Here is a 13679-nt window from a genome sequence, read left to right on the forward strand (position 1 = left end):
CTTCGGTCTGAACATACAATGGTCCATAGCTCGTTTCTCACGGAAAACTGATTAAGATACATCCTAAAGTACGCTCTTCATGTGGTCCTAATTTGGTTTACCGGGCTGTCGAGGGGTTCCCCTCAAAATAAAATTTATGAGTGTCATAAAATCTTGTCATATTGAACCATAGTGAAAGAGTTCTACCAGTTTTTCTAAAGAACACGCAAACATACTAAGACTCGCACAAAGCCCCTCCTGTCTGAAATGCTACGCGTTGTTTGCTGTTCTATGTTCAAACTAAGTCTTCCCTTTTGATTCTCGTCTCTGTATTGTTAGCACAGCTAAATCAATTTACGCCGAAAGAATTAAGTTTACAACCGTGATTCTTGTCCGATATCTGTTTGCTTTATACTTCGTTTCTGCATATAGATGTTGGCTTGCTGATTCAACCCAACATGGAATAATTTTCAAACCGATACACTTGGATGGACCAAGTATGGATCTATTGTTTACGATCACTTCATCTCCGTTGGCTCCGAGAGAAAAAACTGTTCGAATGTTTGGACCTCGTTGACCTAAACTTTAAAAAAACTCCAACCAGAAATCAGTGTTTGGCCTGAAATTCTCTTCAAAGAGTTTGAGCGTGTGTCCTTTTATCTTGCAACAAAAAGATCGATTCATCCTCAGCATGTGGCTCATCGTCAAAGAATAGCCATCAAAAAACAATAGACTGGTTGCTTTCAAAAAGTTTGCTTAGCAAGATACAAGTCTTCGCACCCAAGCGCTTGTCACTTTTCTAATACATCATAAACTAACTCTCTACCCTTCACTTCCCTTCATAAAAACATCCAGAGAAATAGCTCTGTTCATTTGCGGACGATTCGAGCATGTAACATTGTTCATTAGCTAACAGAATCATTTAGTTTTACTCTGAGATTCGCGATCTAAAGTGATAAGATAGCGTTGTATGTCGTTAGAATTACAAAGATTATGCCAAACCCCTCTCGAAGTCATCCAGATCTCTGTCGCCGATGTTTATATCTTTTGCTTCCTCAGAATGATAATCTCTCGCCCCCATTTAACATTAAGTCCTCAACTTTCTTCCCCCAAATGATGAAGAAAATACACCAGGGACAAATTAATTTTGTACATATTTTCTTTCTCAATTCTAATTTTTTCTGGTTTTCACGCAAAACGAGCCAAATTATAGCCCGTTTTACTGGTGATTGTCTTAGTCATGTTTTTCTTTGTTAATTGGAATGTCTGGGCTGGTGCACGGAAGGTCGAATCATTTGCCATGAATGTTTAAAGCCTCGGGGATAGGAAGAGAGTGATTTCCCGTATTGAGTTGTCTTTGTTTTCTGTTTTAGGTTCATTTTTCGGAGCAAGCCCAAGGAGGGATGCCTCATCAACCAGATGGAATCACTTCTTCAGTAGGAAATTAATACCTCATTCTATAAAATTCACATCATCATTCAAGTCTATTTTAAATATTTTACACACGAAAACATCTTTCTTTCGATCTCTTTCTTTCCGTGCCAAGGTGATTTGAGAGAAAACTGCGAAAGACAATACAAGGCTACGAAAAATCACATCCAAAGACTATGAATTCGTTGAAGATGCCTTGTACTAAGGTCATCTTTAACACTAGCACTGAACAGCAAAAATATTGATTACTATATATATAATATTTTATCGTTTGAAGATTGAAAGCCAAGGCAAACTAAACAAAAATTCCATATCTAGTTGTATATATATATCTTTGAAATATCTCTATTGGCAGGCACCTTGCTTGCTTGCTTATTGTCAGTATCCATCCCCAATGTGCCTGAACTTTCTATTAAAGCTCTCACAACATGGACTACATTTGATTCATATCCTCGAGACAAATTTCCCTTCCTCTTTATTAATATTTATTGTTATTTTGATCCGTGTTTGGTTTGCCCTCGAGGTATTGGACAAAGCTGGAAAAGAGTTCCTAGAGAATAATGCTGATAAGATTGTTTGATGTAATGGTTATGGACTGCTCCAATATATCTCTTACATAAACTGTCCATGTACATACAGAGAGAGAGAGAGAGAGATTATATACATGCAGTGATAGAAAGAGCAATCCTCATATGATGGTTACTATAACTATAGATTATTACTTGAATATCATAACATCCTATAAGATTGATCTAAGTGGATCGAGCTCAACAATATTACCATATTTATATACACAAAATCATGATCTCATTTCCATGGATATATATGCCTTAAGGTTTCTTCATTTTATTTTATTTTTTTCCTTTCTTTTATCATTATGATTATTTTCTTAACTTATTGTTTAAAGAACAAACATCACATTTCTGTCCATGGAACATATTGGTGTATGTGTTTTAATCGTTATTTTTGGCCCCCAGTCAAATATCCAATTTGTGGCAACTTGTCCCCAGGCAATTTTTGATTACAAGGAACAGAATCCCAAGAATTTTCTTTGTAGTAGCTCCTTCGATAGAATTATTATCCTTAACTCATTAGACTGTTGTTTGGCCTGCGTTTGGCTTCTAAAGGAAGATGATGCTTAGTTTCCAATGCAATCTGTCACATGTCCGCCGTGACTACGATAAAGGTTCCTGCGACTATTCGGTGCCACAAGCACAATACTTGTCACCTGTGGACTGAAGACTTCGTTTCCTTAAAGTGACATAACGAACTCCGCCCTGTTTCGCTCAATACTGTCATTCTTAGGTTTCGTTTTGGAGAAGATTCAGACGATAATCATTATCAATGAATTACTGTCTTCTGACAGCTCGTTTCACAGACATCCAAAAAAATATTAGCTCAAGTAAGAACTAAAACTTCAAAAAAAATATCTTATATCTCGTCCGACCACGACATCTTAACGTGACATCTAATCGATACGGATGAGGCGGGAGTTTTTCGTTGATGATCTCAGACGATATATTTTCTTCTCCTTAGATTATTCTCCTCACTTATGGTCAATCATTCATGGTATTTATTCACCGAAAAAAATGTAAAGGGAGTCGGTTGAAATTAAGATATTTTGGGAATGATATCGCGTCAATGGTTTTCCATAGACGCAGGTGCTTGTTGAGCTAATAGTTGAAAAGCAATTTTGACGAGTGGAATGCAAGCCCGTGCCTGATTTGATTCGAGACCTGTCCACCAATTCTGAAAACCTGTCACCTAATATTTCAAAATTTAGACGTTTAGTATTCTTTTCTTACGACAAATTCTTAGATTTTATTGACAACAAGTCTTGGGCATCACACCAGTGTTTTCGTGGCTAATCTTTCTCGTGTCATAACTCAGTGCACTGTCAATGAACTTGTTTTGTTTTAACCCAATCATTTGCATGGCGTACGAGCAGCGATATTGGTGCACCCAAGAATTTCCAGATGGCGGACTCTTTGTCAGTGTTCATATCTATATATACATATATGCTTTCACAGTCATGAGATTCTTTTGTCTTCTAAAAATAGTCACTCTAGGGCTTTGCCTTCCAACACTTTTTAACTGGTCTTTGCAGACCTAAAATGTCAGCAAAGCAGACCGTATATATAGGACAACGTTTAATGAAAGCCTATATACGATTGGTGAAGTTCAGTCGAGCCATATCAATGAATGTGTGGTCGTTCAAATACTAAACAACGCCATATCCTTAAACTATTTTAGGCGTCCATCTGCTCTTCGAATTGCCAATAACTGCGCGATCATTCTAGCTTATATTGCTAACCAGAAAAAAATTGCTGTGACTGTTGGTGGCTGTTTCATAGGTTGGTTAGAAATGCTACGAAAATTCATATTCTTCCCAAAAGCCCTCTGAGATAAAAATTATGCCTATGGCCTCAAGCGCGCACTGGTTTTTGCTACACGATTTGAATAATGCAAATCATGCTTTCATTGAAGCACTTGAGAACGACATGATTTGAAAATCATATCTTCAGCGAAGCAGAAGTATTCTTTTGTACTTATTGGACTTTCGATTAGATTCGGCTGAGTTTGATTTGATTGAAAATTCCAATCGTCCTTGCTTTTTGACTCCGGCCGAACTTTCTTCCAACCTGGTATCATATGGTGTATCCTAAATTCTGCTCAACTTTTTTTAATAGAATAAAAAGAAAACTTTAAAAAAATAATCCGCATCAGTTATTTTATTTAATATTAATAATGCACAAGAAATTCAAAAAAAGAAAAAAAAATGAAAATATTTCCTTTTCTTTCTACGCAATTTCAAACAAATCTTATATTTTTGAAGACGCTGAAAAGATTTCAATCTTTTTACAAATTAACAAATTTTATTAGGATAGATAATATTTCTAACATCAGTGTATCCATAACTGATATGTCTAAATTATCCTTATCCCAGTAATGAAATTTTTGGACATATGTCGAAGTTGCTTTTTTCGTTAATGTATCATCCTTTTTTTTTTTTTTCCAGAATTTTTTTTTTCTCGATAAAAATTCAAATTCCATTTCATTCATAAAACATAATTTTCAAGTAAGCATTTATATACATTTAGTCTTATTATTATAATCCCTTTACTTAAAAAAATCTCCAATTTTGTCGACTCGCAAATTTTCCCCAGTTGTCCATTCCTCGTCCTCAGTCGTAATAATTCTTTGTTAACTTTAACATTGTCCTAAAAGGCTTTTCCATCTCATATTCATCACTATTGGACCATCCACGACAATGTCACTCTTCAGAAACCTTTCACATAACTGTCGACCTCGAACTTTTGCTTTGTAAGCATTAAAAGATAAATAGGAAGAAAAATCGTCCGCATGTTTGTTCCGACATTGTCAAGTCTGGGCAATGTTTGCACGGCCTAAACCCGCTGCTGCCAACGAAATCAAGCACGAAATTGCAGGTATTGAGGATGTAGTTAATGCTGTTTGTTTTCCTTATGCACATATTGTTTTTCCCCTCGTTTAAAACTGCCTTCCAAGTTGCAGCTACAGCAGTAAAGTGTCATATACTCGCCTCCCTGATTCACGTTCCTGTAGACTGATAATTAAAATCGTGTCATTTTGATTACAAACGAGACGAAAACAAATTAAAACTCGTTTTACTTTAGCGTAGGACCGGCACAATACTAGATACAGCTTAATTTTTTATCGCTTTGTTCTTGTGGTTAGCGAACGAGAAGCATATCATATACAACGAACGATTTTGATAAGCTGGTGGACTCAGTCTTCATTTAAGCGCCGATGTTCCATGTCAGAACTTTCACATTCATGGTATAAACAGAATTGAAAATGCCCCAAAAAGCTTTAGTAAATTGAGTCTCAGCTGTCGCTAAGTAAGATAATCAACGCGCGATTTTATTTGGTATCCAAGAGCATTTCCAAGGGTCTTTATTGCAAGCCTTAAAATGTAGTGTTCATATTTCCCTATCTCATCTCTAGCCCTGCTATGAGATACTCCAAACAGTCATTTCCAGATAACAATATAAAATATTGACTTAGAACTGATAATAAGTTTTCAGCCAATACCTACGTATTTATTTTCAAATTGCCCTGGCTTTTAGTTTTCGCTAAAAGATATTCAATGCTTGAACACGTTTTGCTGTTTGACAAGATAAATCATTGTCAACATTTTTTTTACCCGCTTAAAGATAAAAATGATCTTATTTGGACATCACATTAATCTCTCACGTCGACCAAACTTACAGCTAATGCTATTTACTTGCCAAAAGCTCGTTAGTCTTTAAGAAGGATTTAGATCAATTCGAAATACAGTTCCGGTTAGAAGTGAAACGCGGTTTGGCAGATTTGATGGGCAGCCATTTCTTGACAAAAACCTCAAAAAAAAGTCACAAAGCGATGGTCAAAACCCCAGATAAAACTCAAATTTGACTGCTTTTGACTTTATTTATTGTTTAATTATATTTTCCTACAAACCACCCTTTGTTCCTGTGTGTCCACGTCGGACATCCCAAAACTAAAGGTGTCAATGTATTTTCAAAGTGTTGCAAGCGACGCCTTAGAGCTGTTCGACAGATCATCTGGTAATAATCTAATTCTTGACGAGAAATCACGTTAAAACTTGAAAATTTCAACGTGTAAAACTAGTAGGCAATTGAAATACATTTTTAAAATTTAATTTGATAGTTAAATTAGTGCAATATTTGCACAAATTCATATTTCTCTTCGAAGGAAGTCGCCGGGCAACAGGCAAAATGCCTGCTTTGGAAATGAATGTGCCACGCTGAGTCCACTGCAAATCTGCCAATTTTGATTTCTTATATTAATTTGAAACTAAGATTTATTTAAAGCCAAAATGCTCTCGAACTTAACAATTTGAAGTTATAAACACCTGCTTTACGAGTAAAAACCTGATTTCACAAAACGCTATACATTGACATAATTTAGGGGCATCTATAGTGATATGTCGTTTTGTCTCGTGTTTCACCGTTCAAAATCACTGCTTTCAAACCTGGTGCTTCGTGCTTTTTTTCCTAAAACAAATCTTGTTATTTATAAAATAAACGTAGCTCATCTTTAAAGCATAAAGAAATATCCTGTTTAGTAATATTCTTTAGCAAACAATATCAACGATGTAGTGGAACATCTTCAAATAAGCTGGACTGTAAGTAGTTTGGAATATCGAGCACTGTTTGGAAATCTCATGGAGGATAAGAATTTTGAAAACGATAAACTAGCTTATTATCAGTTCTATTTACTTGCTTATCTTTATTTTATCATTATTTTTTTCATTAATGTTTAATTATTTGCTTTTTTTATTTAATAAACACAGGGCGACAAAGCCACCAATGCCATTGTCAGGAACATTCAGCGGCAAAGCTCCATCATAATTTTTGCAGCTCAATTCTCTGTTGCTTACAGTTCAAAGAAACGATTTGTTTATTGTTATTATAGTTTTAGAAGTTAAATTTTTTAATCAATATCGCTTGGCAAAACTTGACCTGCGTAGGACAACTCAGTATTATCGCCTTGTGCACGCGACATTTATTGCGCTTATCAGGACGAGAATGTGTCGTTTCAACACCGATGAAGAAGACGATTAGATATGACTTAATAAACATAAGTTGATACGAAATGGGATTTTATTTTCAATTAGTAAAAACGGTAATCTAGAACAACTGTTTCCAGAAATTCTACGTTCTGTCTTCTTAAGAACCTGGACGATTCTTCGATTCGAAAGATACTATTTCATAGAGAAACACGTTGAATAAATTTGTAAGATCTCATAAGGTGTGTAGATATTGGATTAAACCTTTCATAACACGAACTGTTGGAAGCCATTATTTTTGTACACATCTGGTACAAATACATAGAACAATCATTCAATCCCAGAATCATTTTCAGGGAGAAGAAACTCAATTACAGCTTAGTGAAAATCACTTTTTTTGGCCAAAAACTGTTACTGTTTAATCATGACAAGTCCTCCGTGCTTTAGATTAGGAAGATAAAAATTGGCACGAACAATGTTCTTGAGCAATACAGAAGCCAATCTATTTTCGGTGCAAGATCACAATTGAATATTAAATAAACGAAGCCTGTCAGCAAGCTTACGATGGAAATCTTTTATCTGGCTATCTAAACTTCAAGGGTGACCAGTCGATTTTGATGGTCGAGTAGATTGCGAAAGGGCGCGAGGGACAGATTCCAATACCACCCAAGACGCGATTGTTTCGTCAATAAGAAAGAATTTTCAAAGAATGCGAAGCAATTGTCTGTGAATAGCTCGGGAACTGATAGCATATATGCCTTCCTTACAAAAACATTCCAAATTTTCAAACTCAAGGCTTTAGCTCACGTTTTATTTGCACTGTAAACACGATTGTCGGGGTAGGGCATCGGGTTTCTCATCGTGTTTGCGTTTTCTCCTTTGTCTTCGTGGGAAAGTTCAGAAAACTCAAACCATGGGTTTATTTTCATCCTAAGATTGCTTGGTTGGGACGTAAATAGCTGAAATATTCATTCCTTGGATGTTTGTAGTATAAAAATACCAAACAAAAAGGAAAACGCCGTAAAAATTTAGCAAAATTCCAATTACTTCCTTAAGGACACCACGCCATTGCGGAACTATTACATCATGGCAACAGGAATCTCTGGAGATTTTTTTTTTCAATAATCGCTTTAGTAAAATAATAGTGCTTTTTATATCATTATAATGAGCAAAAATTCCAAGACAAAGAATAATAATAATAAATTGAATAAAAAATTGAACCAAGAACGTCTGTGAAACGTGTCTGAGTTTAACATGTTTTATTTTGCATCCCTTCGTGAGCCGGGCAACGCAAAGCAACGACAAAACCTGATTAACGAGCCGTAATGAAAATATCCCACGGCTCTTAACTCGCCGTCTTTTGTTCCCCATTTATCGAGCAAATGTTTTTCAATGTTTTCTCATAATTATATCCACTTGTTTCTATTGTGGTCACAAGAAAAGCTGTAGTGTGCGAACGTTTATGAGCAAATATTCTCAGACAAGATAGGAAGGCGTAATTGTATTAGAATGCATTGTATGTGGACAACTTAATCTTCATGTAAACAAATAAACTGCTCGCAGTTTGCCGCAATGGAGCGGGGCTCGGTAAGAACTATCTATAATATTCCTTTGAGTATACAGTAGTTCGTTTATCTCCGTTCATTTAGATTCATCGTCAAAGACACAAATGCTTTTGTACTTGACTTCGTGTTCCAGGAATGTTTGCGTTACCATGGTAGCAGACTTAACATCAAGGGCTTAGCGGCCGTGTGTCATTTTAGATTCTCATCACTGCCAGGATAGTCTCCCTCGCATCCGTTTTTAGTGTCGGTCGTCACGCAACGTTGCGTGACGACCGACACTAAAAACGGATGCGAGGGAGACTACTGCCAGGGATCATCAGACAGCATAAAGACGGTGCTCCAAATATCCATTCCTAACATTTTTCTCACTTCATCAGTTTTTTTTTTTTTTTCCTGTTGCTTTAAATAGTATCTAATACCATTGACAAACGGTGCCTTAAGGCTGATTTTCAAGCGTGTTAAGATGGGACTATCACCTAGATAATATGCAGCACTACGAAAGAAATATTTCTTGGTTCTGATGTAGAAACGTTGTGTCAGACAAAAAAATCCTCCAAGCCCCTTAATTGTGCACGTCACTCGATATGGCTTTTCAAGTCATCAAAACTGAAAAAATATATTTGATTATCGTTCAAATTACTTCTCGCTTCAGTCTATTGGCCACTGAACTCAACCATTTCGTTCCAGTTTATAAAATACTTGCTGCTAGGCACTGAACCCAACCATTTCTTGTCAATTTTGAAAATACGGGCTACTAAGGCTGTTTCTTGTCAGGAGTACAAAATACGTGCTGCTATATATTGGCGTAACACATAAGATCGGATTGTTTACCGGAGCCATTCCTGTTCGTAACACTTTTACCAAGAATGGCTTCACTGACTACAGTTAGTTGCATAGTTAGCCCAAGGTTTTTACCGCCAAAAGTCCGATTGTAGAATCCAATCCCTCGAGGGAGGGCAGTGTGTGGGTAACGGAGTACAAGAACCTTGCGAGTTGATACTTTTGATGCTCGTAAAACCACTACTTTTTTCGGGCAAAAACAAAATGAAAGACACCATTGAGATTCCTATTTTACTTGCTCTTCTAGAATTTGGTAACTTTAGCCTTAAAGTCCAAAATTGTGACAATTCGGGATCTGGATTTACTCCTTGGATCGGACTTTTCCGAGGTGGAGTGTGGGATCGAAATAAAAAATTACTTTAGTATTTTAACTTAAAATCAAAGTAAAAAAATTAGCATTATCTGAAGAATTGTTTCGACGCAGTTATTTTTAGAAATTTATTATGGCTTTAATTTTTTTTTAAATATGGCTTTTATGAGAAAAAGAAACGGTTAAGGGTACATCGCGAGAATCTGTTAATTTATTCCACTTATTTTGTCACTTCGTTTCATCTTTATCAAACGAGAAATCAAACAAGCAAACAATGGAAAATCTCTAGCTTGTGGCCATGCCAGATAAAAAGTCGAAACAGAAAGAGAATGGTCGTACAGTTATCATAGGTAGCACAAAGGGAAAATCGGGACAGTCTTTACTCAAGATGGATGGATATTCTGTAGAGTCAACGCTGACATTCCAGTCAGAGTATTATTGTTAAATTAATGACTACGCGTGTGTTTTCTTGACTTATAGTCGCTTGATTTATAGTCAAGGTTTAGTGCAGGAATGGGAATTCATAGGGTGGTATACATCATTGAACGAGAGGTCAGTGGTTCGAGTCCCGCGAGAACCCAACTGAGGCAGATTTTTTAATCTGCTTATACACTCGATGTAGCATACACTTTACATATAGATCTGTACCGAGTGACAAAAACACACTTCATAAAGAAAGTATTAGTCTACTGTGGCAAATTTTTAATCTAGCTACTCAAAGCAGTATTCTATGCTGAAAGATCACACTATGCACGGGATCTCTGTATCATTGGCTGGCAAAGGAAAAGTGCCGTGAAGACCCCAGGTTACAGACCGTAAAAAAAAAAAATTAAAAAAAAAAAAAAAAAAAAAAAAAAAAAAAAAAATATATATATATATATATATATATATATATATATATATTATTTATTTATTTATTTATTTATTTATTTATTTATTTATTTATTTATTTATTTATTTATTTATTTATGTTTATATATATATATAGATAGATAGATAGATAGATAGATAGATAGATAGATAGATATAGATTAGATATAGATATAAGAAATCTGTGAATCAATTTTCCGTAAAATAGTGCTCAATACATCGATAGAAGTAGAGCACCAATATCGGACAGAGATTCATTGGCCTAGTTGATAAACACTTTCCTAGAGGCCATAATCTTAGGAAAGTCTTTAATCGTAACACCATCAAGATCAGTTACAGCTGCATGAACAATGCCAAACAAATCATTGACAATCACAACAAGCGCATTTTACATCCACCGAGAGACGACAACGACACCGCAAACAACACAAAGGACAAGAAAACATGCAACTGCCGACAAAAGAACAATTGTCCGCTTAATGGCAACTGCCTCCAACCATCAGTTGTATACCAAGCCACCGTCACAAGAAAGGACAACAACACTACCGCAACATACATAGGACTCACAGAAAACGACTTCAAAACAAGATACAGAAACCACACCGCCTTATTCCGCCACGAACAACATAAAAACTCGACTGAACTCAGCAAATACATCTGGACTCTTAAGAACAGTAATATCAGCTACTCCATTTTATGGCGCGTCCTATCTTCAAGCTCCGCCTACAACAGCTCCAGCAAAAGACGTAACCTTTGTCTTAAAAAAAAGTTTCTAATAATCTATCGACCGGAACTCTCATCATTAAATAAGCGAAACGAACTTGTATCTTCATGCCGCCACAGAAACAAAGCATTACTACGCAACAGCTAAACTACATCCACTAATTAATTATGTATACTTTTTCTATATAAATGATAGTAACGAATATTCTTATCATTAAATCCCCTGAAGAGTGAAGCAATTCACGAAACAGGCTTGTCGGGAAAAATGTTGTCTTGACTTTTTCTTCTCAAACAAATATATATAGATATATATAGATATATAGATAGAAAGAAAGAAAGAAAGAAAAACAAAAAAAAACAAAAAACAAAAAAAACACGGAGAGTGCGATTCATCTTAAGAGTAGTTTACCACAGGCAACCCAGTAATAAATGTATGAGAACTTATTAGAATGGTTTTCACCGAAACTCCGTGAAGTACATACACTTTAGCTTTTAGTACTATTGCACTCTAATTCTTTGTTTTCTATTGTGTTTATCCGTTTATTACATTCTAATTAGTACACTTTGTTTCATGGGTTAATGAAAACCACTCTAAACTCGTGAAGTACACTTTAGTTTATTTAGTACTTTTGCACTCTAATTCTTTTTTGTTTTTCTATTGCGTTTATCTGTCTACAATTGAAAACTTTATGAAAACCAAACCACTTTCCTCCTTTTTTATGGTTCCTCTTTGTGTTTCTTCCGTTTCTTAGTCGAAAAGCCCCACAGGGAGTATTAATAATAAAGTAGTATTGTATTGTTTAGTTTTCCTCCCTTGTGGGTTATAAATCGTAGACATTTTGCCTCAGTTGCTCAAGGAATGACAGCACATAATTTGGTATAACCCCCTGAACCACTCCTGCCTATAAATGATTGTTTGGGCGCATTAACAGAGTTTCTCAGTTGCAAGAGATCTCTTAAAAATATTTATTAGCTTTTTAATATTTTGTATATATCATAAGACGTTTTAGACCACTCTTTTATATTTTTTATTAATTTCTGTTTTTATGCAAATTTTTGTTTATTCATATTTCTTTAATTATATTATTGTAATATTACTCGCTGTATATTCTTATTTAGGGCACTACTGAAAACCACGTCCAGTGAGTAGGTTTCCCTCATTAAAGATTATCAACATAACATGTGATCCTCTGCTAAGGACCCCATGCAATTTTCCTGTTTTGGAATTTTTTATTTTATTTCTAATGGGGTATTTGAGTATGGGGAGTTAATTTGACTCTGTATCCTTTTTTCAAATGACCGTATTTACAGAGTATCCTTGACCGTATTTAAGAGTATCCTATTTTTTAAGTGACTGTATTTAAGAGTATCCTTGACCATATTTAAGGGTATCCTTGACCGTATTTAAGAGTATCCATTTTTCAAATGATCTTATTTAAGAGTATCCTTGACCATATTTAAGAGTATCCTTTTTTTCCAAATAACCAAATTTAACTTTAACCTGACATATTATGTACTTATTGACTGAGTGAGAGGGCCGTACGGGAAATTGGCTCGAGGTGATGCCGTACAAATCACCGAGAGCCAAATATTTTCCCGTACGGTCCGACCTAACTTAGTCAATAAGCATTTTATCATATGAACCTCACGAAAAAAATAATTTAAAAAAATAAAAGAAAGAAAGAAATAGTAAATAAAATCTAAAAAAGAGAAAGCGCGCGGATTCGAGCAGGGCTGTACGCATCCGTACGGCCCTGCTCGCTCAAAGCCGTATGGCCCTGCCCACGCCATTTTCCCGAAGGTTTTTCTAAGAGCGCGCGGGTGGGTTGGCGCATATTAATTAAGTCTGGAACTACACTGAAGACCTTAAGCACTGCGTTCTTGCTAGATACTGCAGACCTCAAACTGCAGGTCGACTTTTCCGTCAAACTTTCGACAACAAATTAACAAAGGGTCATAACGACTGAGTTAATCACCTGGAATAGTTGCCATACTGAATTTTATTGATGCTACTGGCCCACATCTGATCTGTAGGTAAGACTTAGTTTTAAGGACCACGTCACCTGCAGTGGAAGACAAGTAAAAATACCAAAAATACCATTTAATAAAAGGGAGTTACAGCGATTTTTAGCTTAAGTGGCAGGATACTGGGCCACACACTGTACCGTATATAAAAGGAGAATTCATTACTGAGAGTAGCTTTGTCCTTTCAACTGGTACATAACATAGGTTAGTACTATCTAGCGGACAATTCATTTGTAAGAGTAGCTTTTATCCTTTCAACTGGTATAGGTAGGACAACATAGCTAGGTTAGTACCGTAGCTATATTTGTCCTGTTAAGCATTTAGTGAAATTAATGCTTGTTCTTTATTGAACGCCTTCAACAACTGAACATGAGTCAGAGTG

General features: G+C 35.7%; 1 protein-coding gene and 1 long non-coding RNA gene across 9 annotated transcripts in view; both read left to right on the forward strand.

Moving 5' to 3' along the window:
• Nucleotides 1-1843, forward strand: part of LOC116286215 (insulin gene enhancer protein isl-1) — a 59739-nt gene extending 57896 nt beyond the window's left edge. For all 8 annotated transcript variants that reach the window (XM_031692668.2, XM_031692667.2, XM_031692666.2 and 5 more), the window contains one exon: nt 1353-1843. In XM_031692668.2, coding sequence (XP_031548528.1) covers nt 1353-1427 — 75 coding nt within the window. In that variant the 3' untranslated portion in view covers nt 1428-1843. The remainder of the gene's footprint in view (nt 1-1352) is intronic.
• A 2580-nt stretch (nt 1844-4423) lies between these two features.
• LOC116286213 (uncharacterized) lies at nt 4424-7243 on the forward strand. Its single transcript, XR_004195943.2, has 2 exons — nt 4424-4859; nt 6749-7243. It is a non-coding gene; the product is annotated as an uncharacterized LOC116286213 (long non-coding RNA).
• Nucleotides 7244-13679: the final 6436 nt, after the last annotated feature.

Source organism: Actinia tenebrosa, unplaced genomic scaffold, assembly GCF_029948245.1.
Source record: "Actinia tenebrosa isolate PJP-AT-01 unplaced genomic scaffold, QUT_ActTen_1.0 PGA_scaffold5__44_contigs__length_20552954, whole genome shotgun sequence".
Taxonomy (NCBI): Eukaryota; Metazoa; Cnidaria; class Anthozoa; order Actiniaria; family Actiniidae; genus Actinia; species Actinia tenebrosa.